At 51.0% G+C, this 27,567-nt stretch overlaps 3 protein-coding genes across 7 annotated transcripts in view; 2 read left to right on the forward strand and 1 right to left on the reverse strand.

The window, feature by feature from the left end:
• Nucleotides 1-4,519, forward strand: part of MICU1 (mitochondrial calcium uptake 1) — a 97,085-nt gene extending 92,566 nt beyond the window's left edge. For all 3 annotated transcript variants that reach the window (XM_065843265.2, XM_065843264.2, XM_065843267.2), the window contains 2 exons: nt 1,552-1,641; nt 3,639-4,519. In XM_065843265.2, the coding sequence (XP_065699337.1) occupies nt 1,552-1,641; nt 3,639-3,799 (251 nt within the window). In that variant the 3' untranslated portion in view covers nt 3,800-4,519. The remainder of the gene's footprint in view (nt 1-1,551; nt 1,642-3,638) is intronic.
• Nucleotides 4,520-4,741: 222 nt separating this feature from the next.
• DNAJB12 (DnaJ heat shock protein family (Hsp40) member B12) lies at nt 4,742-22,884 on the forward strand. 3 transcript variants are annotated; one of them, XM_071811608.1, is made up of 9 exons: nt 4,742-4,910; nt 8,585-8,759; nt 10,224-10,369; nt 12,967-13,152; nt 14,108-14,187; nt 15,344-15,453; nt 18,412-18,584; nt 19,488-19,639; nt 20,845-22,884. In XM_071811608.1, the coding sequence occupies exons 1-8, from the start codon at nt 4,778-4,780 to the stop codon at nt 19,607-19,609; spliced, it is 1,125 nt and encodes a 374-aa protein (XP_071667709.1). In that variant the 5' UTR covers nt 4,742-4,777; the 3' UTR covers nt 19,610-19,639; nt 20,845-22,884. The 3 variants fall into 3 exon arrangements, with proteins under 3 accessions (XP_071667709.1, XP_065699340.1, XP_071667708.1); XM_065843268.2 differs by having other exon boundaries at nt 20,970-22,884; XM_071811607.1 differs by having other exon boundaries at nt 19,488-22,884.
• Nucleotides 22,885-25,315: 2,431 nt separating this feature from the next.
• On the reverse strand, nt 25,316-26,834 carry DDIT4 (DNA damage inducible transcript 4). The gene is made up of 2 exons (XM_065843973.1): nt 26,721-26,834; nt 25,316-26,481 (listed from the first exon to the last, which is right to left on the reverse strand). The coding sequence occupies exons 1-2, from the start codon at nt 26,815-26,817 to the stop codon at nt 26,006-26,008; spliced, it is 573 nt and encodes a 190-aa protein (XP_065700045.1). The 5' UTR covers nt 26,818-26,834; the 3' UTR covers nt 25,316-26,005.
• Between the last annotated feature and the right edge of the window lie 733 nt (nt 26,835-27,567).

The raw sequence follows: 27,567 nt of genomic DNA on the forward strand, positions 1-27,567 counted from the left end.
GCGGATTTGCTTTTGCTGTTTGCAGGTCTGGCTCTCAGCTAAGAAGAGGCTTCCAGCACTTAAACCTCTGTTGTCGCCAAAGTGCAGGTGTTCTAAAGTCCCTCCCAGCTGAAGGACTTTCGGGGGGAGGAAAATAAGCTGAGGAATAAGTGTAGATAAATTGGTTCTTTTACCTGAACCCGACAGACGATGACAGAACCGAAACGTAGAGTAAAAACTGCAGACCTACATCTCCCATGTAGGAAAGGATTTTAACTCAAAAAAGAATGATTACAGGGAACCAGTGGCTGCCTGCTCAAGATTATATATATTAGTCCACCTTCTGTTTAATTTCAGGTTTCTCCTGCGTTATTTAGTAAAAGGAAGGGCTTTATATTAGGGGAAAAGGACCCCTCCCCAGAGACCCCAAATCTCACTCAGGGGAGCAGAAATTGAGTGGAAAGAACCAGTAATCTGAACATCCATGAGAAAAGAAAAATCCTGTTAGAAATACCCTATGCAGTTTCTAATTAATCCAGTTACGGTGTGGATTGGGCTCTTATTTTTTCCTTTCTGCCACATAACTCTTCACAATTTCTGAAGGATCCAAGGGGCTGGAAAACCAGAAGCCAGAGGATGTTGTGGGTGAAGGCAGAGGCTTATTTTTCAGTTTGTTTCCATCTGATTTTTGCGCCGCACAACTTCCCCCATTTACCTTGCTGAAGGGGAGCTCCGCAGCAAAAGCTTCGTCTCTGTTGAGGTGAAATGTCCATCTGTGGTCTCACTGTCTCTCTGGACAGGGTTTTCTTGAGTCAGGCTTGGTAGGGCAGCAATTTGACTTTAAAATAACACACTTTTTTCCTCCTAATGCAGCAAAATCTACTGCATAACCTCGCCGGATTGATAGCTCCATGGATTGCTGTTTTCTAGGGCTGTGAATAAACCACCACTTGCTTTGCTGATGAGCTCAGTTGCCAGTCTGGGGAGGGGGAGGAAGTGAAATAATTCATTACAACTCTTGATTTTATTGCAAGGTTAACCTTGTCCGCTTGCTGCAGAGCCTGTCGCAAGGAGAGAGTCGGATGGGTTCGTTCTGCAGTTGCTTAACAGAAAAAGAGGTTTATATATTATTCCCAGACTGTTGGAATAGTCGGTTCATAGCGTTATCATCTTTGCAATGCTGTCAGAAGGAGCTGCCATGTCGATCAAGCCCTTCAGGAGAGGTTTCCCACCCGGTGTTTGCTGTAGTGCTGACACGCCTTCTGATTTTGGAACCAAAAGGAGGAAAAAACCCAAACAAACAACATGATCTTGGTGTTTTTAATGTTTATCTTGAACATACGGGTGTCAGCACATCGGCGCTCACCGGCAGCCTCTCCGCACCCCGTGTGGTGCTGCAGTAGGAAGGCAAAGGCAATGAGGAGCCTGTTTTTTGGGGCGCATGTTGAACGTTCTGAGGAGGAGGCTTATTTCCAGCCTCTTTGAACACGACACGTTTTGTGCGGAGGAACAAGAGTCTTCTCCTGGCAGATCCTGACGTCTCGCTCACCTTGTGCCCTCTCTCCGTTGCAGTGACGATGCAGCAAGTGGCCAGGACGGTGGCCAAGGTGGAGCTCTCGGACCACGTGTGCGACGTGGTCTTTGCCCTCTTCGACTGCGACGGTGAGTGACCCCAACCTTGCCCCGTTCCTTTGGGGTGATGCTGCTGCCCTTCTAGGAGGGGTGTCTGGTGGTACCCGGCTCGCGAGATGTTCATCTTAAAGCACCAGATGTGTTTGCATCCACAGATCACTGCTACACAGCTTTTTTTCCCCCTCCACCTCTGTTTTATTTAACAAAATGAGGTATTGTGCTCCGGTGTTGGAAACGAGCCTCTCTGGTACTTTATCTCCAAACTCCTGGACAAAGATCAGCTTAATTAATTAATGGCAGCTCTGTGCCCTGCTGGGAAGGTGGTTGCTTTGCTGGCCCGCAGACGATGTGAGCAATTTGGGGTGGCTTGCTGCTATGCTGAGGCACTCTCAGGTTGTTTTAATGAGAATTAGTGAGGTGTTTGCCTCCAGGGGATGATGGCAGCAGTTAAGACTCGGAAAGTAGCAAAATTCTGCATTTGTCCAAAACTGTTGAGCCAAAACCAGAGACCTCACTGGTGCCCTGCTTCTCCATGTCTGCTCACCGGGATCTGGCAGCTCTGACTGGCAGCAGTGATGCATAAATCAGCAGTTGTTTGCTTTCTGATATAAATACGAAGATTAAAAAAACCTCTTGAATTACGTTATTGCTTGTTGTCCCCCTTGGCTTTGGTCCCACCTGCCTCTTTGCACCTAAGGTTGCATCTCTTGTCTTATTTTCCTCTGCGCTTCAGCACCACTTTCTGACACGATCCTCAAGTCAGATGGAGATTAAGGTGAACCCAAGCGTAACAAAATATTCTCCATTTGCATCCACTCAAAGGACAATCTGCTAAATATTTTGAGAGCAGAGCTTTGCAAGGAAAGATGGTGGTTGCCAGAGGAGGAATCGAGCAGAAAATCAAGTGGAAAAGAGGCACAGGCCTCTTTTTATGTGGGACAGGTGGCAGAAGGCGTCAGCCCCTCAGTGACAAGCGTCAGGCTGCCAGTGGCGCCGTGCCCTGCTGCTGTCCCCTCCAATCAATGAGCACCCTAAATAAAAATCCCTGAGGTTTTAATTTATCGGTGGTTAAGCTGCTTGGGAATAAAATTTGCCCCAATTTACTATCATCTTATTTTTAACATAAACTTATGTGGCATAATTCTCAATAACCTCCCTAGGTTGCTTTAATGAATCTTCCCTTCCTCTCCATTAAGAAAGATCTGTGCTCTAGGCCAGTGTCATCCTGGGGTGGATTAGAAGGGGGGTGGTCAGTAGGTCAGAGAGGTTCTCCTGCCCCTCTGCTCTGCCCTGGGGAGACCACACCTGGAATATTGTGTCCAGTTGTGGCCCCTCAGTTCCAGAAGGACAGGGAACTGCTGGAGAGAGTCCAGCGCAGCCACCAAGATGCTGAAGGGAGTGGAGCATCTCCCGTGTGAGGAAAGGCTGAGGGAGCTGGGGCTCTGGAGCTGGACAAGAGGAGACTGAGGGGGGACCTCATTCATGGGGATCAATGTGGAAAGGGGGAGTGTCAGAAGGATGGAGCCAGGCTCTTCTCAGTGACAACCAGTGATAGGACAAGGGGCAGTGGGTTCAAACTGGAACACAAGAGGTTCCACTTAAATTTGAGAAGAAAATTCTTCCTGGTGAGGGTGCCAGAGCCTGGCCCAGGCTGCCCAGGGGGTTGTGGAGTCTCCTTTTCTGCAGACATTCAAACCCGCCTGGACACCTTCCTGTGTAACCTCATCTGGGTGTTCCTGCTCCGGTGGGGGAATTGCACTGGATGAGCTTTCCAGGGCCCTTCCAACCCCTGACATTCTGGGATTCTGTGATTCTCTGTCTCCCTGCACTCAGATAATGTCCTAAAAGCAGGGAATTTGCTTTTCGTTTGCAACCCTCGCTCAGCAGGATATTTTGGGAGGTTGAAGACGGACGTGATTTTAATTTCTGCAAAAATTACACTTGTGGTTGCTGCCCCTTGAAAGTCAGGGCGGGTTTTAATGTCTCTAATTGGTTTTTTTTCCTTTAAATTATTCTTTTTCTCACAGGCAACGGCGAGCTGAGCAACAAGGAGTTTGTGGCCATCATGAAGCAGCGCCTCATGCGAGGCTTGGAGAAGCCCAAGGACATGGGCTTCACGCGCCTGATGCGGGCGATGTGGAAATGCGCCCAGGAGACGGCGTGGGACTTCACCGTCCCCAAACCCTAGCGCGGCTGGGGACAAGCGCCTGTTACTGCCAACACCTGTACCACGCTCCGGCCGGCCCAGACTGTTCGCAACGGGGGATTTTTTTGCGAATCGGAGTTAGAAATCAAAGCCTGTTGTATTTGCAGCTTCCGCTTGCTGATGTTGTTGTCACCTCCGCCTTGCGATGGGCATCGAGATGGTGGGGCTGTACCCACATCACTTCTGTTTGATGCTACTACAAAGGGCGGGGGTTAATTCTAAGTTTTAAATTGTTTCTACATCGATTGTGCTACTGGGAGCAGCTGGGTGGTGAGACCCCCCCGCCCCCCCACCCCAGGATTTTGGGTGGCCCAGTTGCTCCCCCAAGTTCTTCAGGGGGTGCGGAGCATTGGGTGCACCTGCTGAGGGGTGTAAGAGAAGGTAAAACTATTAATTAATAGTGGAGCGGCCGCCTTCCCCCATGAGCAACTGGGCTGGTGGGTGGGGGGTGTTTCTAATTAATTTGCTTTAATTTGGAGCCCTCTGCATGGGTAATCACTGCTCTGTAATGGATGGGTGCACCCACAGAGAAATTAAAGCTGTTAATTAATAGCAGAGCGACCGCCTCTCCTGCCCATCCTGCATGAGCAACTGGGTTTGGGGGGTGTGGGGGGTGTCTAATTAATTTATTTTTGTTTAATTGGGAGTGGGTAATCGTGTCGTTTCCTCTCTGTGAAATATGATGTAAAGATGTTGCTCGTGGCTCGTCTCTTTTGATGACGTCATGTCGCGTCGCCCTCAGGCCGGGGACACGTCAGCGGACACGGGGTGTTGTGGAAGAAGGTGGTGGGTTGGGGGGGGGGTGGTAAAAAGTGAAGGCAAAGCCCAGAAGTTTCTAAATCGTCTCTTTTTAGAATTAAATGAGGCCTGCGGGCGGGGCGCCCGTGACGCCATCAGACCGCGCGGGTGCGCGGCCTGATGGCGTCACGGGCGCCCCGCCCGCCCCCGGCCGCCGCCGCCATGGAGTCGAACAGGGACGAGGCGGAGCGGTGCATCGGTATTGCCCTGGCCGCCGCCAAGGCCAACCAGCCCGACAAGGCCCGCCGGTTCCTGGAGAAGGCGCAGCGCTTGTACCCCTCGCCCCGGGTCCGCGGTGAGTCCCCGGAGAGGCGGATCGGGGAGCCCGGCGGAGGAAAGCGGGGGGGGGGGGGGGCGGTTCGGGGCCTGCGCCGCCGTGACTGACCCTTCACCCGCCCGCGCATGCGCGGCTGTGGGCTGATGAGGGCGGGCGGTTCACGCCGGGCCCGGCCCGTGAGGTGCCCGCTGGGGTTTGTTGTCCCCGGTCTTTCCTCCTAGCAAACGCCAAATCCCGTCTCTCCTTCCCCGCCGTGCGTTACCGCAGCCACCGCGGGTCCTTTCGGCCTGCGTGGAAAACAGTCGTCTCTTCGCTGCTTTTATAGGCTTTTAGAAACGATCTGACTTCCTGGAGGCTTTGTTAATGCGTCACAGAAGCAGCTGGGAAGTGGTTTGTAGAAGCTGCCAAGCACAATTATTTCTCCGCGTGGTCTTACATTGCACAGATTTAGGGCCGTTAATTTGTTTTCTTTATTGCTTCGGCAGGCCTCATCTGGTTTTGGTTCTCCGGCTGTGTTTTGCAGGTTGTCTGCCCTGCGGAGAGCCCTGCTACCCTCTCTTTTTGGTCGCACAAGGCCTCTTCCCCTTCCCTCAAACACAGCAGACCCTATGTGTGCTGTGCTTTTCCTTCCCAGTCCCAAAATGTCAGGGATCAGAAGGGACTGGAAAAGCTCATCCAGTGCAATCCCCCCATGGAGCAGGAACACCCAGCTGAGGTTCCACAGGAAGGTGTCCAGGCGGGTTTGAATGTCTGCAGAGAAGGAGACTCCACAACCTCCCTGGGCAGCCTGGGCCAGGCTCTGCCACCCTCACCATGAAGAAGTTTCTTCTCGAATTTAAGTGTTCCAGTTTATACCTGTTGCCCTTTGTCCTATCATTGGTTGTCACCGAGAATAGCCTGGCTCCATTCTCCTGATACTCACCCTTTATATATCTCTAAACATTAATGAGGTCACCCCCGATTCTCCTCCAAGCTAAAGAGCCCCAGCTCCCTCTGCCTTTATTACTTCAGCAGGCCTCATCTGATTTTGGTTCTCTAGCTGTGTTTTGCAGCTTGTCTGCCCTGCTGAGAGCCCTGCCACCCTCTCTTTTTGGTCGCACGAGGCCTCTTCCCCTTCCCTCAAACACAGCTGGCCCTGTGTGTGCTGTGCTTTTCCTTCCTGATCACAGTTTGCACTCCTGCAAAATTACCGAGTAGGAACAGTGACTTTTGGAGGAAAAAGCGTGGCACAGTGCACAGAAAAGCCCACCCTGATGAGGATTGCTCTTCCTCAGGAGCTCTGCTAAGGCCCACACCTTAAAAGCAAGGTCTGGGTGACAGCAAGCACCAGTTTCCAACGGAAAAATGTCATATTTGGCCCAAATCCTGTGCACTGGGACAGCCAGAGTAGAAGGTGGGATGAGCACTGTTAGAGAACTGGGGTGTATTGGGGGAGAGTGGAGAAAAGGAGGTGTTAATTTTAAATACATTGCGCTAATTTGGTACCAGACCCAAGTGAGTTGCTGGTACAGGTTTCACATCTGAGCTGCCTTTGCTTGACGTCCTGCTGGTTGCTCACTCCTGTGCTTTGGGTCCATAGCTGGGAGATGTTGCTAAAGATCCCGCAGTTACACCGTGGTCACTGAATCTTTACGTAGTTCGTGTGCCCCCGGGAAACCTCTTTCTCGTGAGTTATATTGGATTTGGCAATGAGCAGCAATGTGGACCTTGTGTGGCCGGCACTTCAGACACTGACCCTGCAGGTGTCATCACAGGATCAGCAAAGGGTTTTGCAAGGGGATTTCAGCAAAAGTCCTCTACGCCAACGCAGCCAGGCGGGCTAGTAGAGACACAGTCTCACTGATCATCTTTAAGCAGGAGTTTTGGAAAAATGAACAGAAGTTGAACGCATGTTGGCTAATGAGCAAGTGATCTGTAGCACGTGCTTGGTGGGGAGCTGAGCTGGCAGAGCTGAGAACTAATTCAGCAAATCTCTGTTTTGGTTGTTCATTAATTTGTGCTGCGCTGTGACTGCATGGAGGACCAGCGTGGCTTTGGGATGCAGAAGCAATAGGACAGGGCCTGTAGAGCAAAACAGGGCTGAGCTGTGTCTCCTGGGGTTGTTTTGGGGAACTACACTACCAAAAATCTCTTGGCAAGCTGTGGGGAACTCAGCCTAAAACAGCAAGAGGGGGGTGGGTGGAAGTGCAGCCTCATGGGATGAGATTTAAAAGCGCGTGGCACTTTACTTGAGGCTTGAAAGGAACAAAAGCAAAAACTGTAATTTTGTGAACGCTCTAGTGATGTGAATACAAGTGAGGGAAGGATTTATTTTTCTGAAAACCGAAATCCATGAAGCCCCCAGGCTCAAAAGCTCATCCAGCAAGTTACTACTCTTTAACCCGCTGTCATTTCTATCGTTTGTCCTGTAACAATCGCCTGTATTGGCTGTTGGATTATTGGGCGTTTTTTTCTTGCCCCTACAAGCTCTGCAGGGCAGATAGGATATCTTGGCTCGTCTCTTGGCCTGCAAGCGTTGTTTGAGCTTTCATAAAGAACGTGATACCCCCCCAGTGCAAGGTCTGTAAGGCGCAATCTGCAGGAGGAGGTGAATCGTCCTCGGTTCTAGGCTCTGGATAAAGGAGTGCAAGCTCGTCAAGTTTCTGATGCCTTTGTAAATGACGTTGTCGGGTTTTAATCATATTACATGTGCCTGTTCTGTTTAATGGGGACGCAGTATATAAACTTCACAAGCATGAAGACATCGATCTCATGTTTGATTTAAAAAAAAGGCAAAAATAGTTTAAAAAGATGGTGCTATGCAGCTGCTATGGAAATGCATGATGGAAAGATACTTTTGTGCCCAGAGGAACTTTATTGGGTTTCACAGTGTTGTCACCTGTGTGGTGAGGCCAGGCCTGCATGCTTGTCCCCCTTGGCTGAAAAAGACAGAGGGCAGTGTCCAAGCCTTGCAAGGAGGTGGCGATAGTCTGCAGCAGTTTCCACACTTAAGGGAAACTGAATTGATGCAATTCTTATTAGGTAATTGAGAGAGAAGGTGGTTTTCACAGCTGCTTCTACACGCATCGAGTACATAGGGGAGAAGGCACAGGGGAACAAAGCACCTTTCTGACTCGGGCGTTACGGGTCCCACCGTTCTGCCAGCAATCAGTGCTGCAGCTCTGTCCCCAGAGGGGAGTGTCGCTGTGTCCCCCATGTGACTGGCATCCCACAGGATTATTTTCTAAGCTCTGGCATTGTCGCATAGTTTACCCAGCGCAGTAGGCTCTCAAAGGCAGGAGCTAAAGAATAATATGCTTTATAGTATTCAAGAGAACAAGCATGGAAACGCTTTGCTGTTAAGGAGGTATGTGGGAAAAAAAGAAGAGGACAAGAATGTGCTGCTTTGGTGATCCATTGTGGCTCCTGGACGGTCCGGCTGGGCAGGCCTGGGGTTTTGGTGCAGGTTGGGTGCATTGGGAGATGCAGGCAATGTCTTCTGCAGCAGCCTTCACATCTGGGCAAGAAGCAGCAGGAGCACAAGGGTTCCTTGGGTCAAAAGGTGATGTTCTTCCTGAGGAAGGGTTGGGGGGGGTCTTTGGGCGGTGGCAGAGATGAAGAGGGGTCCTTACTGGAGAGTGGAAAGGGCAGATTGAACTTGAACTTAACGTCTTGATTTTTTTTTTTTTCTTTTCGTGTTTTTCTCATTTCAGTTCTGCTTGAATCACTCAACAAGAATGAGCAACCAGCCAATGGCCAGTCCCAGTCCAGGGAGTCCACGAACCCTCAGTTCAAGAAGACGAGCGGAGACTTTCCGTCAGCCAATGGAGAGGCTGGTGGGGAGGCCCCCAAGGGCTACACTCAGGACCAGGTGGATGCAGTGAAGAGGTGTGTGCTCAGCTCTCTTGGGCTTCAACCCACGTTCGAGTTTATCCTGCAATCTGGTTTTCACAGTGTTTTAAAGATGGAATGGTGGAACAGGAAGGAGGAAGGCAGAGAGAGTAGGTAGGATTGGAAAACAACTCATGTTCTGTGCCGTGTAAGGAGATCAGAGTGGTCAGCTTTGAACCATATGTGGTGGTTTTTAATTCACTAGGTGTTCAAAAAGGTATCTAGGTGGATTTATAGCTACAGCAGCCCTAGGAGGCAGGTAGTTTGGGTCGAAGGGGGGTGAGATTTTCCCCCCAAAGGCACGTACGAGGGCCAGAACTCTAGGCACGCAGGCCTCTTCCAGGCTGAGGTCCAAAAAGGCATTGTGGATGCATTCATCTCATGGTCTTCACATTGATGTTTGCTTTACTGTTCTTCAATAATACTGTGAAAAATCCCATGTGGTCCGGAGGTCCTCTCGGTGGAAGTCACAGCTCATACTTTCCAGTTGGCAGCCCTCCTGCTCTAAGCTTTGCTCTAGTCCCAAGTGGCAAGACACATCTCTCTTCCATTCTGCTCACGGTCTCTCTTAGAGCCCATTAAGGTAGAAATCCACCGCAGGACGCTTCACTCTGTTAGCACGATAAACTTCTAAAGCCCCTGCTGGAAAGTCTCAACATATGTTTATCTAGTCATCTGTTTTCCCAACCCTCTTTCAAGCTGTTCTTTATTCCTTTCTACCATTTGCAAATACAGGAAGGTGAAGGGCTGAACTGCAGGTGCGGTCACTTGGTAAACTTTGTTTAAGGTTATGGGCATGGTCTGACTTGCGCAAGAACTGCTCTGGCTGATGGACTCAGGGGGATGCTTGTTAGGTCGTCTGTTTCTCCGAAAACCCAGCCTGCTGTATTCTGTCTCATCAAAGTCATGTGAGGAAGAGAAACTATGGCTGGGCTGTGAGTGTGCATAGAACAAGCTGGCCTGGGTGCACAGGCCTGGGCAGCTCCCTCTTTCTTCCTCTAGAATTCAGCTGATGTTATTTTTAGGTTTGTGAATTAACCCAGTCAGAGGAGCTGGGGGGGAAAAGCCGATAGCCCAGCTATCCTTCAGATCCCGGCCTGTCATTTGGAGGCTGTTTGGGAGGGACTACAAAACATCAGTGTGATGAATCTGAGACGTATTTGCCAAACCCATTTGTCAGCGGGTGATATCATTGCCTGAGGAGAGGCCCTTCTGCCTCTACTGGCTCGACTTGTTCTGTGAGAGTGTTTTTGTGCCAGTAACGCAGCACAGCGGGGATGAGTCTGTGAAAATAAATGGGTCACCCTCTGAGGAGTTAAGAACTGAGTAACGCAGCATTCACCGAACAACACTGATCGAAACTGCGATGCGTGAGATGTTGCAGAGTTGACATATTCGATGCAAACATGGTTTTCACAGCTGAAACTCATTCCCTGTGTTTTCTCCCCTCTCTACTTGCAGGGTAAAGCAATGCAAAGATTACTATGAAATTCTGGGAGTAAACAGAGAAGCTTCTGATGAGGACCTGAAAAAGGCTTACCGGAAACTTGCACTGAAGTTTCACCCCGATAAGAACCACGCACCAGGGGCTACAGAGGCATTTAAAGGTAAAGAACGTTTCCAGCTTTGTGATTAGCTATCAGGTGATGGTGCTGAGTTGGGCTAGCAAGGACTCTTAAAAACCACCTCACAAGTCAGGTATAGTGAAATAAAGCTCTTTAGTGTAAAGCTATCTCTCTTCCAAGCTGGCTGTATTATAAACAAAGTATAGGCTTAAAATAATAAACACAGGTTGGCATTTGTCGCTGCTAGTCAGGCAAGGAGAAGCCTTCCTCCCATTTCTCCTGACAGCCCTGTGTGTTACCCCAGCCTCCTGCCACGCTGCCCAGGAGGAAATTCCCTCTGGATGTTCACCATCCTCTGTTTTTGGAGAGATGCAGGAGCAGGGAGAAGCTCCACGTCCTGCAGCTTACCTTAAAACTGGAGTAATTTCCCAAGAGAAACGCTATTGCTTGGAATGTATTACTCCATTTTCCCACGCGAGCTGTGGAAGTTTGATCATTATTGTTGTGCTAAAGGCAGAACTTGTTGATGCCAGTTGTACAACGCTGGTTTTGCAATGTTAAGCCCTTAGAATGGTCTGATTCTGGCCATCTTGGGAGCGAAATGCATGAAACTTCTGCTGGTGCAGGGAGCAAGGCTAGCCTAGCATGAGTATATTGATACAGTATTCGGGTAAGCTGCTGGTAGACATGAGTTCAGCAGTAAAAGTCTTATGTAAGGTTTGTTCAAGTCTTTTAAGTCTTAAATCCATAACTGATAAGAGCGTTGCTGTTAGCAAATAACGAGCTGACCCCCAGCTACCTGGGCTAGCCTGGTTTAGCATGGGGCCTGATTAAAGAGCGAGCATCTGCAGACATCTGTCTACGCCACATGTGCAATAAGCCACTGTTCGATAGTTTATCCTTTAGTCCTTGCTAAGTGGCGAAAGGCAGATTTCTTCACCTGTAATCTCAAATAATGATGTTTGCCGAGGGCTTTAACAAGAGTTACGTGCCAGAAGTCGCGCGTTAAGCAAGATGCCCTTTATCCTCCGCTGCGGAGCTATCTGCTCTCGGGTTATCTCTCCTCCAAGCCTTGCCTCGTTGGCTCCCCCATCTTTCAGCCCCCAAGAGCTGAGCTCCTGGTTTGCAGAACTCGCTGAAGCCCACCTGTTTGGTTCCAGAGGGTGAAGGAGGGAAACATGCACTACCGTGAGGATTTTAGTTTGTTTTTTCTTGCATTGATGTATTAGCTGCAGTCTTGGCATTCGTCTTCCCAGTGACAGCTGATAAAACATTATGTCCAGTCCATATTTGCTGTTGGCTGCAGTCTGTCTTGCAGCAGATTTGCATCACTACCTTTGACTGACATTGGAAAAAAAGAGTTGGACCTGGCTACTTTGAGCTAAAATCCTGACTTGGAACAAGGTGGTTCTTGGGCTCTGTCAGCAGAAAGTCAGACAACAGCCAAAACCCTGAATTGCTTCAGTTTTGTTAACTAAACGCACAGTTTGAAAGAACAAGCTAAAATGCTGAGAGTTCGTGTCATCCAGCTTCCTTGCCTGCTTGTAGAAATGTTTACTCTGCGTGCACTAATTATAACCAAGAAGGAAAACAAGTGTATTGACATTACATCCTCCATGCTCCAAATCCAAGAAGAAACCGTACACCTCCATCTGACTACCAAGAAAACGCTGAATCTTGGAGTTAATCTCCTCCAAAGGGCACGTATCTCTTTTCTCTCACTTCTGCTACTGCCTTTTATACACCAGGCAGCTACTGCTGTGAATGTTTTTGCCTCCTTGCGACATGGGGCGGGGAGAGCAGAGCCTCTGCAGTTGTGTAGGGAGGCTTTGGGTAGATTGGTACAGAAGGGAAGTGGTAAACCGGAACTGAAACACAGAAATAAAGGGGTGGCAGGCAGACATTCTGGTAGAAAGGCTCAAACATGCTGAGGTTGGGAGGAGAGTGACCTGGGGAACTGGTGGGGGCTTCCAGTGCATTTCCACCATCACACTCACGGTTAACAGGCCTTGTAATTATACTCCTGACTTCTAGCATCTCGAAATGTTGAAATTCACAGCTGGCAGACACAACTTCTAGCCAGTGTTTCCTTACTGGCTTTGATGGGAGATGTTAAAGTCTCCTCCAGTGATCTAGTCCGTATTTACATTCTTTGCAGTTCTGGTTTTAGGCTATGACATTGAATTCCCTTAATGCCACTTGTCAATAAAATTTGTTGACTAAAATTGCGTTTTCCTATACAGTTGCTTATGGCTGAAAGATTTGGGCATTACTTGTTGAAAAGAAATAGTAAGTTTAATTAGGCGAAATGTGTAGCTGCTCTTCTACCAGTGTTTCCTTCACAACTCACATGTTCATCCAAGAGGGTTTCTCTAGGGACAAATACTGAATTCATACCAGTCGTATCATAACTTCTTCATTTGAATTAATTAAGGCCTTTTCCATCGAGTCTCTTGATGTGGTTTCCTTCAGTCTTTGCCAGAAGCGTGCTGTGCCACTGAAGTACCCTGTTGAAAAGACGTGGGTAGTTGCAAATCTCATTTGTGTGATGAGAAGGGCAAGTCCTGGCAGTCTGCAGGGTTAAATGTATTATCTGTTGCAGAAAGAAGCTAATTGTGTCCTTATTGTCGGTATTTCAGCCATTGGCAATGCGTATGCAGTATTGAGCAACCCAGAGAAGAGGAAGCAATATGACCAATTTGGAGACGAGAAACTCAACCCTGCTCGGCATGGACACAGTCACTCGGACTTCCACCGCGGGTTTGAGGCAGACATCTCGCCCGAGGACCTCTTCAACATGTTCTTTGGTGGTGGCTTTCCTTCTAGTAAGCCCGTTAAGCCTTAATCTCTTGAATGGGACCCAATCCTTTTGACAGAGCAACAGTGCGGTAGTGATTTGTCTGGCCGTGCAGGGATTGCTGAGGTTGATGAGAGAGAGTTCGCCTTCGCACTTGACCCAAACACCTAGAGTTTTCTAAATTGTTCAGATGGGTACTTGGAGAACTCAGTGTCCAGCAGGTGGTACCATCAGAGCTGGATGCCTTCCCAGCTTCAGGTACTTGTTTGCATGCTGGCAACATCAGCTGTTATTAGGTTGGGCTGAATGTTAGAACAAAAAAATACTGGTTTTAAGCCTGGTTGTAAAAATAACCGTATGCTGAAGAAAGCTTTCCTGCCTGGCGGCTTTGGAAGTTAAGTCTTCTCACCAGAACAAACGATGGTAACACCTGGGCCTTGTTCTTGATCTGTGTCTGCCACGCAGCTGAAGCAGTTTCTCAGAGATCAGTGTCATTTCCTTCTTTCCACTGTGTCCCATAAAAAAAGAGGGAAGTGTTATTTCTAGAGCATAATTTAAGCCTCTTGAAAAACAAAACCAAACCTACTCCAAGTGAAAACAGGAGGTTGCTATTTTAGCTCAGTCTTTTTTTCCATTCCTCACTGTCCCAAGAGGATTTAGGGCTGCTTTCTCAGCCAGTCTCCCTTTTCAGCTGTAGTTTTGACATTTGAAAGATGACACGGAACAGCTATGTTTTTAGGGTGGAAAAACGACCAAAATTATTTCTTTTCGTAATTGGTTTTAACCTAAGGTAAATTGACTTAGAAGCAAGGAGACCGGTACAAGTTGTACTCTCTACATAACTGACCCTGCTTTGAGCAGGAGGTTGGACCTCCTGAGGTCACTTCAACCTGAATTTTCGTATGATCCTGCAAAATCCTGTAGATGGATCTCTGTGTCTTACATACTCTGACTGTTGTGTAATGGGTTTTTTGCCTGTATAGGTAACGTTCACGTATACAGCAATGGCAGGATGCGATATACCTACCATCAGAGGCAGGACAGACGAGAACACCAGGGTGACGTAAGTGGAGAACAGGCTGGGGGGCTGGGAGTCTAAAGGTTTTTCCGATACGTGGATTGTGAGCTGGTTGGAGCAGCTGTCTTGCGAAACAGTCCTGCTGCTTTCCAGCCCCCTGGACAGAAAGCTGCGGGAAGTGAGCTGCCTTCAGAATTTACACCAAGTTGCAGTTTAATTTACTGGTGGTTGTTCTCTCAGGACTCTCATAGCTGTCGTCCAGTGGGGAAAACACTGGCGTGTCTTGAAACGGTGCTGCCCCAAAATAAGATTGCACTATTAAAGCGTACCTGTCTTTACTGCAGAATAGGCGTTTCCTTTCTGATCTAATTCTGTAATTTCAAAAGGTAAATCCACTTTTCGGATAATGTGGATACTTGTGACTCCTCCCAGCATTCTTCCTTTAATTCCAGTATTGAAGATGGGGTGTTTCTAATCTGTGATGCTTAATCAACCAAGGAAGATGCTTCATAGCATGAGCCGTTTTTATGTTTTCACATCACAGAAAATCTGTGTATATCTGCAGGACTCCAGGCCCTCTGATTTAGAGATGTGAGAATGAAGGACTTCCTAGACATGGGTTATTACTGAAGATTACTGTTTTCTGGGAATAGCTAATTATATTTAAAAAGAAAAAAGGGCAGGCAAGCAACCAGAGCTTTCTGAATATTTTTCCTCAAGCTAAAGGGGAAGGTGTGCTCTGCTGGAAATGGAGGGAGCTCAGGAGGTGAGGTAGAGGGGGAATTACTTTCATCTGACACGGAAGAGCAGAGAAGGCTTTCCCTAAACCCAGTTCTGCTCATTAGCATGAGCAGAACAGACACCATATATGCTCTAGAAAACAAAAATACAGGCAGAAAAACAAAATACAGGAATGAGGCTTTTGAAATTCGCTCACGAGGTTCCCCCTGCCAGCCCCCTCTGCCCTTTGTTACATCCAGAAAAGGTGCAGCGAGTTTGGACCTTTAGAGTCATGCTGGCCTTTCTGGAAGGAAACTGTGGGCTGCTGGGTTCCCCCCAGTTATTTTGGCGTGCCTCCTAAGCCCAGTGCCTGCGCGGAGCAGGAGAATTGAGCTTGCGTTAGGACTGGGAGGGAGGGAGAGCGGTGCTGTGGAATCCTTGCGTGCAGGCGGCACTCCACTCTGTGTTTTTGTTCCTTCAGGGTGGCCTTGGCTTGTTTGTCCAGCTGATGCCTATCCTCATCCTCATCATCGTGTCTGCTCTCAGCCAGATGATGGTCTCCAGCCCACCCTACAGCTTGAGCCAGAGGCCGTGAGTACCTGTTACTCTCCACTACTCAAAAATGTATCCATCCCGGGAGGGGGTTGTGTTCTGGAGGGCAGGGTGGCATGACGGGGTAGAGATCTAGGCTCTCTGCTTTTCCTTTTTTTCTTCTTTATCTCATCACACCGTTGCTCTTGCTGCCAGATGTCTCACATCAGTTAGGGCCTGCCAGTTCTCCAACAGGTGTCGCGATGGAAGGTTGGAGGCTCCTCCCTTGCCTAAGGGACGATGTTATTTGACAGGGACCTTCTGCAGCCCGTACCTGTGGCTGGGTCTGTCTGTCCTGGAATGGGACACACAAAATGACTTTGGCAGAGTGTAGCCCAGCACCAAGATCCCTTGTGCGGAATGAATTGAGGTGCAGAGTTAGACTTGCGTGTGAAAAACAAAAACCAGATCTGCTCTTCATGAAAGCCTTGGCTTATGGCTAGTACGGATCTACAGAGGAAGAGAGGAAGGAATAAAAAGGCCAATCCCGTAGGGTAAAAGACACTCCCAGAGAAATCCCCTATTTTTGAACTCTGATTTTGCCATGAAATAGCTGTGGCCAGAGATTTTACTATGCGAAAGTGAAACTGTTTCGTTCTAGATCCTGTGGAAATGCCCCCATCTGCTCACTTGGCTGACGAATGCAATGAGTCGTTAGTCACGTTGCAGTGCCAACAAAGAATGGGAAAACAGGCATGATTTCTGGCTGCTTGCATCATTCTTGACAAAAGCTTAGTGTATTTTCAGCGGAAGTTCCCTTATGCGTATTTAAAGAGGCTAGACTTACTTACAGCCAGTGGGCCCTGTTTAGTTTTTCGGGTGGCAACATTTACCTGTGATGATGTTAAATACTATAAAACCCAGCTTAGCTTTCAGGTCTGAGGTAAAGACTACGATGTTAGTGCTTGGAACCGAAAGATGGAGCAGTTTTTAGGAGGACACAGTTAAGGGTTGCTCGAGAGGCTAAAGAGCATTGGAGATGTGATTTCTGCAGTTAATATTAGGATTATAAAATTAAGCATTGTATGTGTATCCCAGTTTGTTTTATACCGTTGAAGGGGTGGTTCATAGGACAAGAAGACATTTGGTGGAGAGCAGCTTTTAAGTGGGCAGGGATTTGCTTCCAGCTTTGTCAGCTCCCCAAGAAAAGCCACCCCTGAGCCCCAGGTGTTCCCCTGCTGCTTGGTTCCCTGTTCCCTTCGAATTAAATTATCTGGGGAGCAGAGACGTGCTGTGTCGGCAGGCGGAGCTGCTCGCTTGCTCGCTGGCTCGCTCACACAGGCAGCCGGGCCCCTTGTGCTGCTTGATGTCGAGGGAAATGCTGTGCTTGGCCGTCATTCGTCAGGAAGCTGGAGCTTGTGGCGCTGAACTCAGCGAGCAGGAGGCGAAAAGCTTTTGAGCCTGGTGAGGTATTAATGGCGCACAGAGATTTCCAGGCCGCTTCTTGATATTGAAGCTGTCACTGGGAAAGGCAGAGTGATAAAGAAACTTCTGTCATTAGGTCGCCTTTGTAAAATCTCTTCCAAAGACTAAGCTTTCTGCCAAAAGACCTGTGTAGTCGTGGGCCTGCCTGTGCCATCCTGCTCTTCAGTAACACCTCATCAAATTCACCTGACTCGCTTGCAGGTCTGACTTCAGGTGGCAGGTTTCTTGCACCAGGTCCTTCCCTTACTTTCGTGCTTTACACTCAAGTGTGCCGCTGGAGCTCTGCGAGCTTCAGTCCTCCTCCTTTGAGGGCACATTTTGCAGCCTCCGTAGTTCATCTTTATACAGAAGAGAAATATGAGCTTGAGGACAGCACAGGGCTCTGTCTTGACAGGTAAAATAGCGAGGTGAGCTGCTTCCAAACTGCTGCTTTGCCAGTAGGCACTGCCAGACACGCATCCACTTTTGTCTCGAAAAATGCCAAGAGAGCTTTTTGGCCATGTTCAGTCTATCTGATTACCCACCACTCGTCCCTGAGTGCTGGACCTTGATGAAACGTGATGAAAACGTCTTTGAATCACTCCTGTAAACCCTGATAACAGACTGAAGGGCGAGCCGGATGAGTTAATGTTTATACCTGCCTTTTAAGAATCAGGCTCGCTTTTAACGCAGCAGCAAGCTGGTATTTGTTATGGGAGACTTTGGGCAGGTCTCCAGATGGAGCTGTTCCTGACGAACCCAGCGTCTGGGCACAGGTCCCGTGTTACAGCTTGCAAACATGCTCTGGGTTTGCTGGGCTGTTGGGGAAAATAAGTACAGAGCTCTGTGCAAAATGCAAATCCATAGGGGTAGGGTAAGAGATTTCCTTCTAGAAAGTGCTCTCTATGCTATTCGGTGCAGGCTGGAGCGCAGAACAGGTCTAATTTTATTCTTGCAGCAACGGCGTTGGTTGCAGCATGTGATGTGGTAGAGGAAGCTGATGCTGGTGGGGTTAGCAAGATATCTTGGCACAGGGGACTGCATTTGGCAGAGGGACAGCCTTGCTGAGCAAGGGGACGCTCCTGGGTGGCTGTGACAACCCCCCCCGGCTCTGCCCTCACCTCTGCCGTGCTCCTCTGTGCTGGCACCTGGCTGCTCATGCCCTGTGCCCCACAAGCATTAGCCTCTGAGCTTTGTAACCATCCTTGGGGCTCACTGCCAGCAACAGGATGGTGTCATCAACAAGGAAATTGCAGGGAGATTTAATTAGCGCTGAAAATTCTAATGAACAACTTGAAGTGGGTTTAGGCCTTGGGCAATCTGCCTCAGAGTTCTGTCTGTATTCAGAGCTCTGCCCACCTAGCTAGAGGCCTGGCAGGTTTTCTCTCCCTTTTCCACCAGAAATGCTTCTCCTTTTCAAACCTTCAAGCCTGGGGATGCACAGGAGTGATGTATGTTCCCCAGTGGTTTGGTGTCATGACATGTTGTGTGTTTTAAAGAGCTGGGGGCTTTTTGCTCTGTCCCGCACTGTTCTGACTCTTCTCCCTGAACCAGGTCGGTGGGCCACACACACAGGAGGGTGACAGAGCACTTGAAAGTCGTCTACTACGTATCCGAGAACTTTGCAGATGAATACACGGGCACGAACCTGAAAAACGTTGAAAGGAGCGTGGAGGATGACTATATTGCAAACCTTCGAAATAACTGCTGGAAAGAGAAGCAGCAGAGTGAGTAGAGTGGGGTGAGGAGTGGAGGCTTCAGAAAGGTCTTTAACTGGGGACTGGCGTGTGCTAAAGCTATACTTTAGCAAGGTGCGAGCACATTTCCTGTGTTGTAGGTCTTTTCTTTTCTGTCTGTGACTTTGTGACAAATCCAGTATGTGGGTTTTTTTGTTTTGGTTTGGTTTTTAATGCTGCTGTAGAACTGGTCAAACAGGAGTTGTTCCCCAGACGTTCCCCTGCTGTGTCAGGAGGATATCTCTGATTTCCAGTGGAGGCAGAAGGTTACAGCCATCTGATTTTCAGGAGGCCCCCGAGATCTCAGTGTAATATTTTAGTTTGAAGGTGTGCTGCCCGTGGTGTCCTTCGTCCCTGCTCCGAAGGCTGCGGTGGCAGCACCGACGCCACCTCGCCTGCTGCTGGGGGCACACGGGGTTAGGAGAGACAGCGTGAGAGGACACTTGGCCGCCTCACCGGGCTGCAAACTGTTTGCCAAGTCCCGGGGGTGACCTGACTTACCCCTTCCCAGTGGGTGATGATCACAGCTCTTGGAGCAGTGGCTGGGGTAGGATTTGAGGTGCTGTTCGAACCCCGAGTGGTGCCATATGAGGCCAGTGCTCTGAGTCTCTGCCTTTCTTCTTCCACTTTGCGTCAGCTGCCTCCTTGGACTCGAGGCAGGTCCCGTCAGGTTCCTTGGGCTTTCCCTGGGATGGATGAGCTGTCAGCAGACGTTACGCCCATCCTGTCCTGAAGGGCACGGGGCATTTCCTCAGCTCCATCCTGTGCTTCATCTCACCTTGGAGAACTCGATGTGCCTCCTGTTCCCAGCAGAGCCCGTGGCTGGGACGTGGCCTGGCTGGTGGGTTTCCTTCCACGTCGCGTTTGTAACGCCAGGTTTTTTCCCTTTTGCAGAGGAAGGCTTGTTGTACCGGGCACGCTACTTCGGGGACTCGGATCTGTACCAGCGAGCACAGAAGATGGGCACCCCCAGCTGTAGCAGACTGTCAGACGTTCAAGCCTCTCTGCACGGATAGTCACCGCCTGCCTGCTCAGCAGAGGTCTAAGTACGAGCTGGTGACGCTTCCCCTGGCAGTGGAGCAGGGCACGATCGTGCTTTTCACACTTACTTAAATCTCTGTTTGAGACGCAGCTCTTCCTGAGTCTCCTCTGGATGCCCACACGCCACGGGGGGGAAGCACCCCCTTCCACCAAACGTACACTCGTTAGTCGGGAAATTGGTTTTGTTTAGTTTGCATGTCGGCACCCTGGGCTCTCTCCGAGCTCGCTGTTTGCTCTGGCGCTGTCGGTGTTGGGTCTCTAGGAACAGAGCAAAAGCCCCAGGCACGTTGGTGACTCGGCCGAGGTCTTGTCATCTCCACCTTCAATACCACGGCTGTGCACGCCTTGGCTGGTGGGAAGATTTTACCAGCCGTGGCAGCCAGCCACCACATTTTAATGACCCTTTTTTTGGTCGCTTTATTGTCGGTTTTACTGGAAAAGCTGTTGTCCCCTGGCACTTGAAGCAATAGGATGACAGGGAAGGAACCCCCACCAAAAAGATGTTCCTTGCCCCCCCGTTGCCTTCCCACGACACTCAAGGAGAACAAAGCAAACAGCCTGAATTCACAGCAGGTTGTAGCAGTAACTTACTGCGTTAAACTGGGAATCAAGACAGCTGAGGGGGAGTCTGGACAACTCGGGGGTTGGAGAGCTTGAATTAAGGCGAGCGCAGAGAGCACGTGTGGGACCGGCTGTGCCGGGTCCAGAAATGCACAAAAATAATGGGAAAACATTGGCATGGGGTTTGGAGTCCTTTTTCTACCTAATTATCTGGGCTGATTTCACCTACCAGATGCTGCTGTGGGATGGCTGTAAAACGTACATGTCCTTCCTACCACAAAATTATTTGAAAACAGGGTTTCTATAGAAAATAAATGGGAAGTGAAGCTTGCACCGAATGTTAGTTGTATGGACACCATTTAGGCTTGCAGAGACTTCTTGGGAATGCTGCTTGGTTTGTTAAGGAGATTTAACAGGGGAGTTTTCGTTTGGTTTTTATTTCCCTTGGCAAAGGGAGCACGTCCTAAAGTTTGGCCTTCAAAGCAAATCCTCTGGGTTGTGTTTGGCCTTTTTTTTTGGGTGTATCCCATTTCGAGAACCATTCTTGATAACGCCCGCTCTCGTTTTGCTAACTGCGCCTCTTCTTTTATGATAGACCTTAAGTCCTTGCTTTTCTTTAATTCCCTCTCTGTACCCGTGATCTGAACAGAGAGCAGAGGGATTGAAATACCGTGACTGAAAGAGCCGCTGCCCGTGCTGGGGGGAAGGAAGGGGAGGAGGTGCAGTGACGTGCGATCGGCCGGAGACTGACACCGCTACCGCTTTTGTTCCCAGGCTCTTGAAATGCCTGAAGACTTTTGGCGAAGCGCCCTGAGCCCAGGTGGCAGACTCGGTATTTAAAAGAATTCAAACCTTATCTTAAAAATGGAATCGAAGAATTTAGCAACGCACAACTGCCCTTTTTCTTCTCTCTGCCTGTCTCCGCCGTTCGACCGAGGTCTCAGGCAGCAATTAGGACAGGAAACCAAGCTGCCCATCTTCCCCCTTCCGACACCGCGACAGTCTCGTTGCTCCTGGGATCCCACCACCCCAAGAACAAATGCGTAGAGTGTAAAATAGCACAAACTAACTGCAGGAAGCCATGAAGCAAAGGGAGACCCTTCGCCACTGCGCTGGTCACTGCCGACGGAGAGAGAAATGGGGACGATTTGGTGATTAAAAAACAAACTTTAGTAAAAAAGAAAATATAATCTATTTAGAATTAATTTATAGCTGTATATATGTTGTACTTTTAAACTATGCAGGGGTTGGATGATTAAATTATTTTGTTTTCCGCCCGGTTTGGTGAACAGGAGAGCGGGAAGTCTCTTCCCAGAGTGTCTCGCTCTGCAGTGCCGGACACACTAAACCAAGAATCACTTTGTGGTTACTGTATTTTGCTTTCTGGAGGACAGCGGTGTTCTGCGGCTTGGGATGGCGATACCTGCCTTTCGGGTTTTCATAGAAGAAATTCCAGATCTGTAGGGGGGGGTTAACAAAGAAATGGGGGAAGCTACCCAGGTTCGTGGTGTGGTTTTGCAGCATTGGCAGAAGCTGCAGCGGGTCAGCTGAGCCCCGGCGCTGCGCTCGGCGAGGGGAAGGATTGTCCTGGGTGCTTTTTGCTCACCAGTCGTTGGGTTTATTTGTGCACGTAACTCCTTTTTTTTTGCAGACTCTGCTTTAATTTTGCCTTGTAATCAACGCGCGGCGTTCATTCTCTAAAGAGGGCTTTCCACCAGCCCTCTCCCTTTGTTGGGCTCTTTTATTAACGTGTCCTGCACTTGGGGTTGCTCACCCAATGCTCCCCTTTGCAGCGTGGCCGTGGCCTTCACACCCTCTAATGTTTCCTAGAGGAGACCTGTAAAATACCGCGAATCCATAAGAAACGGAGCTTTTTATTGCTTCTGTTGAAAGAAGTGTTGCGGGGGAAGATGGGAGGATTGGCCTGATCTCTCCTCAGGCCCCGTCTCTCGATCCATCGCTGTCGGGCAGGACCGGCATTAAGGCTGTCAAGGTTGCAGCCATCTCTTTGAAGCAAAACTGGCGTAAGCAGAGCTATTTTCCGTGGAATAAACTGGATATTTTTGGGAGGGTACTCTGCAGTTCGCTTTTGTCTAAAGACATTTCCAGCGAGAACCATCCCCAGCACCCTTGGGAGAATGAACCGAAAGCGCAGCGGCTCCTGGGTGCGGTGCCAGGGGCTGGGAGAGCTGAGAGGTGAGGTGGGTTTGTTTCTTTGTTGTCAGGAATCCACGTGCTCTGCCTTTGGCTCTTTATTTATTTTGCAAAATATCAGCTCTCCCATGATCTGCAAGCCTTTTTATCCCACAGCCACCAGGACTTGCACCTGATTTTAAGGGTTTTTTGTTTTTAAATGAATCTTCCACCTTTGGAAGGAGTTGGGTGGAAGTGCGGCGTTTGGAAATAGCTCTTAGTAGAGGCACAGGCTGGCCAGCTTGAAAAGATCACGGGAAGGGGGTTAAGCAAAAATCACATTCGCAGAGTTGCTGAATGTCTCGCACAGCGGCATTCCTTGCCCAGAGCCTGCCCGCCAAAACCTTTTGATTACCTTCTTTTATCCAGTAGATACCCGTGGATAATAACGAGCGAGAAAGCTTAGATCCTAACGGCTGCTCACAGAGGCTGTACCTCTCGATTTAGAATTAATCATACAATTGTACATGTATAAATAAATGTTTATAACGTGAAAGGCTCCGGCTGTGTTGGTGTCTTGCAGGTCCTTGCCCCAGCCAGCTCTGGTTTTACAGCTCTGCCTTTGTCACGTCCGCACACATCAACGAAATTCAGCATCTTTGCAAGTCCCGGCAGCCGAGAGCACCCACGGCGAGGTGACGGCCGACGCTCAGCAGGTTGTCTTTGCTTTCACTGGGGTGGCTCCCAAATGGGCCTCTTTTTCCCTAAATTCCCCCTCCCCAGGGCACAAAAAGGCTTTTCCCGTGGCGCTTGGGGCAGGTTGACCCCAGCAGCGCTCCCCTCCTCCCCATCCCCGCACACCCAAGGGCTGGAGATTTGGGGTTGGGGTTTTTTTTTCTCTCTTTTCCCTTTTTTCCCCCTTCTCTGCGAGGTCACCTCACTTCATTTCCCCTCAGTGGCGATGACTCAGCCCTGGGGCCTCTCCTGGTGCCCGCAGCACGTTGGCCAGGAGGGTCCGGCAGGGACCAATGCAGCCGCTGAGCAAACTCCCCCGTGACACTGGCACAGACCTCGCTCCAATTCAGGTGCATCCACGCCCCAGTTTCTGGGGTGGTTTGGGGTCATTCCCAGCCTGGAGACATGGGAGGTGCTCTGCGTTGCGGTGTGCTGGTCCATGCCTGCTCACCAAAGGTGCGGGTGATTTGTGCTGCTCGTTAGTCCAGTGGCTCATTAGCCCCAGCTTTTAATTGGGGCAGCAGGCAGAGGAAGGGAGACAGCAAGGGAAGCACAGGTGCCCCAGGAGCATCCTTCTCTGGCAGGTAGGGAGCAACAGGGACCCCCTTCTTAGCATCATCATTTCTGGCAGTAAAATATAGGAGTTTAGCATTAGCCTGGGATTTAAATCCTCATTTGCCTTATTGGTGCTGACGCCCTCAAAAAATCTCCCTTTTCCTGCCTCCGCGATGGCATCTGGGAGCCCTGGGCTGATGCCGGTGCCACAAATATCATCATTGTCACCTCCCAGGTCTCAAAATATCCTCCTGCTTGTCCCTGGGAGCTCCTGGCACCCTCCAGTGAGCTGCCAAACCCCAGGGACCTTGCTATCCCCCCCAAAAATTTATCATGGAAAGGCCATTTTGCTAAAAATAGTAGCAAAGCTTCACCTGGCATCGCCCACAGCTGGGAGGTACTCAAGGTACCAAGTGACCACGGGACATTTTGGAGATGTGTACACGCACACAGAGGGTTGTGTTGGGCACCCTGCATTTGCCTTTGTGAGTTTGGGTGGATTTGTTCTGTTTTCTGCAAAGCCTTGATTATTCCTCGGAATAAGAGTTTTAAAAAATGCGATGCAGGAGCCCCCTCGCCCACCCTTGGCAAGGCTGGCAGGGGACAAGGGGTGTTCCCCTCGGTGTGCAGAGGAGCTAAGTATATAAAAATATACGTATTTATGGAGCTCTATATATAGCTTCAAGACACGAGGTGCCTCAGCAGGGGATGGCAGCACATCCTGAGCTGCCCATGTCACCACGCTGTAAATCTGAGGAGCTGTCCTGTGCCGCCAGGGCCAAAACCTGCTCTGGCAAAACATCTTTGGGTTTTGAGTTTCCTTTCCAGCCCCCTTGGCTGGTTTGTCTGTGGTTTTGCTGCTGGACCACCCCACCTGACCCTGGCATGAGGATGCTCTGGTACATGACCCTCTGAGAAACACCCCAATCCCCAACATTTTAAGGGAGCCCCCCCTGTCTTTCGCACAAGGTGTGTTTCCAGCTGTACCCTCTTGTTGCTCCGATTCCTCACAGGTGGTGTTGGTGTGGGTGAGCAGCCTCGGCTTGAAATACTCGAGTTGTGGGAAGTCCTTTTCAGAAACAGAAATTTTTAATCAAAAAGTTGCTGTCTGTCCACAAGGAATTGGGAAATAAAAGAGACACCAACAACAGGAGCCTGAGCCAGAACAAACTGGCATTTGGATTCTTTTTTCAGGCTGGTTTTATCCCCCACACCTTCTGTGGGCTCTTCGTTTGCCAAGCAGCTTAATTACACTTTAGTGAAAGCCTTTTTCTCCAAGTAGCTCTAATTGCAGGCTTGGCTAATTGGTCTCATTTTTTGCAGTGTGTTTGGAGCTGGCCAGCGCTTCCCCCTGACAGGTGTGACACACTCCACCTCCCTCCCTCGCAATTTTAGCTGATTCTCCTGGTTTTCTGCCCAAAACACTCCCAGGGGAGGAGCAGCAGCCCCTTGCCAAGGGGCCAGGACCCTTTTTCTCAGGGGACAGGCACCTGGCAGGCTCGGGGGTCTGACTCAGCCCCCTCTGAGTCACAGCCCCATGGTCTGTAATTAAAAGTGGGATTTCCCCCCCATTCCCCAAACCTTCCGCTCCCACTGCAGGGAAAGGCTTCCCAAGGATGCCAGCAGGGATTTGGGGACAGCCAGGAGCAGCTTCATCATCCCCATCCAGTCCCAAGCAACAACAGGGAGAGAAGAGGTTATCAATTAAAACAGCTTTTATTAGAAAAGTAAAAAAGAAACAACAAAACACACCCCGATACGATTGCATAGGAAATCTTGCACTTGAACATCAAGTGTATGAGTGTAAACTGTAACCAATGAAGTGCCAACGGCGTGTCACAGTGAGGGGTCCTGCCCTCCGTCCCCGCGTCACCTCCTCGCGGGCCCCTCTCCCACCACTCCTGCCTCTCGTGATCAATGACACAACACGATTTTGGATCCCCCCGCCCCACCGGGAGCCCCCGCAGAGCTGCCCAGCTGCCAGCGGCAGGGTTTTTGTCTTTGATCCAGACCCACAGCTCAGCAACACTCACTCCCACACGCACCCTCCCCCCAGAAACCCCATTGATTACAATCTTTGTTACAAAAAAACATAATTGATCAGCCAACAGGAGACCATCTGCCCCCCCAGCAGCCCTGCTGCCGTGTCCGGGGACGTGGTCACTGCAATCATCCCACAATCATCGACAGCGTGAAGTGACCTGGGTCCTGGTCCACTCCGCATCAGGGGCGCCCCAGCTCAGGCAGGCGCCCCGCAGGGACCTCCGCCTGCCCAAACTACTTCCACCTACAGCCCTACTCCAGCCTAACCTAAACTACAGCGGCTGCCAGGAGCCGCCACGCTCTAACTGGCTCTTCCAAAGCACTTGAATAAGTCGCTTCTCCCGTCAGCATTCCTCGATGAGCAGCTGCTCGGAGCTGTACAGCTTTTTCTTGATGACCCTGAAGCCCGTGCTCAGCTTCAGCGGCGCAAACGCCGGCCCCGAGGCAAAGAGTCCCTGGATCTTGGGCCAGAGACGGGAGTCCAGCCGCAGCACCAGGGTGAGCTGGAACGTGGGCACCACAGTAGGGTCCACAGTGATGTGCCCCACGTCGTGGCAGGCCTTGCCGTGCTCCACGCAGAGGTCCAGGAGGGCCCCGCGCAGCCCGCAGGGCTCGCTGCAGGCCAGGCGCAACAGCTCCGTCCTCACCTGCGCCAGCAGCTGGGCCGGCATCAGCAGCCGGGAGCAGCGCTTGGCACCCAGCGGGGCTCTGCCCAGCGTGGCCTGGACCAGGTCCATCAGGTTGGAGCACAGCAGCTCGTCCTCGGGGTCATGCAGCAGGTCCAGGTCCGGCAGGGAGGCACCATCGGCGTAATCGGCATCTGTGGGGAGGACAGGAGGCAGGTCAGCACCAGGGAGGGGTGAGCTGGGCACATGGGGGAACACTGAGCCCAGGGGCTTGGGGTGGAACTGAGGCAGAGGGGCTTGGCACCACCCCCCTGCTCAGGGACCCGCACCCACCTCCCAGCCCCTGAGAGACCCCACATCCCTCAAAGGGACCCCAGGGCTCTCACGAACGTCCCCTCAGGAGGAGTCGCCCTCCCCGGCAACCTTCACTCACCTCCCTCCGAGCCGGAGGCGCTGCCCAACGACTCGCAGTCGGAGGTCTCCAACCGGCCCCGCTCGCCCCCCGCCAGCCGCTCCCACAACCCCGGCATCGCAGCCTCTCCCCCTCTTCAGCGATCTGCTGAGCCGGCCGCCCCCGCCCGCCTTATATAGCAGCCGAAAGGCAGGCCCCGCCCCTCCAGCCCGCTCCCGCCAATGGGAGCGCGGGGCACGTCCGCGGCGTCTCTCCTGCCCGGTGACAGCGGGAGGCCCCGCCCCCTGCCCCCCGCTCGGCTCGGCCGCTGCAAACAGCGCCGGCGGTTGCGTCAGGAGGGCCGGGCCGGGGCGACCCGCCCGCCGCCCTCGGCAGCGCCCAGCGGGCTTCCCCGGCTGCCTGGCACCCCCTCAGGGCCTGGGCTTCACCCTCCGAGGGACTGGGCCTCACCCCCATGTCAGCCGCAGAGAGCCCGGGGCTCAGCCCCTCACAGCCGCTCACGGCCTGGCTCGCGTCTGGGCCTCACCCTGGCCCTCCCCTCATTGCCCAGCCCGGGCCTGGGCCTCGCCACGGGCACCCCCCGGCCCCGAGCCCGTCCCAGGCCTCAGACACGTCCCGGTCAGGACAGCAGCAGCCAGAGAGACACAGGCCACGGCAGGTTTGTGCACTCTTGGTGTTCCCTGGTGCCTCTCTGGGTTGTGAAGCGGCCCCGGCTGGCACAGAACCAGCCGGCAGGTGACGGAGCCATGAGGCGTTTCATGTGTGCTGTGTTCAACGTGCCCGCTGATCGCCCTCACCTTGCAGGCCGTGTGTGTGTCCCGGGCCTGGTCCCGCTGTCACATCCCGGTGACCAGCTCACGTTCGCTGC

Source organism: Patagioenas fasciata, chromosome 8 (genome assembly GCF_037038585.1).
Source record: "Patagioenas fasciata isolate bPatFas1 chromosome 8, bPatFas1.hap1, whole genome shotgun sequence".
Taxonomy (NCBI): Eukaryota; Metazoa; Chordata; class Aves; order Columbiformes; family Columbidae; genus Patagioenas; species Patagioenas fasciata.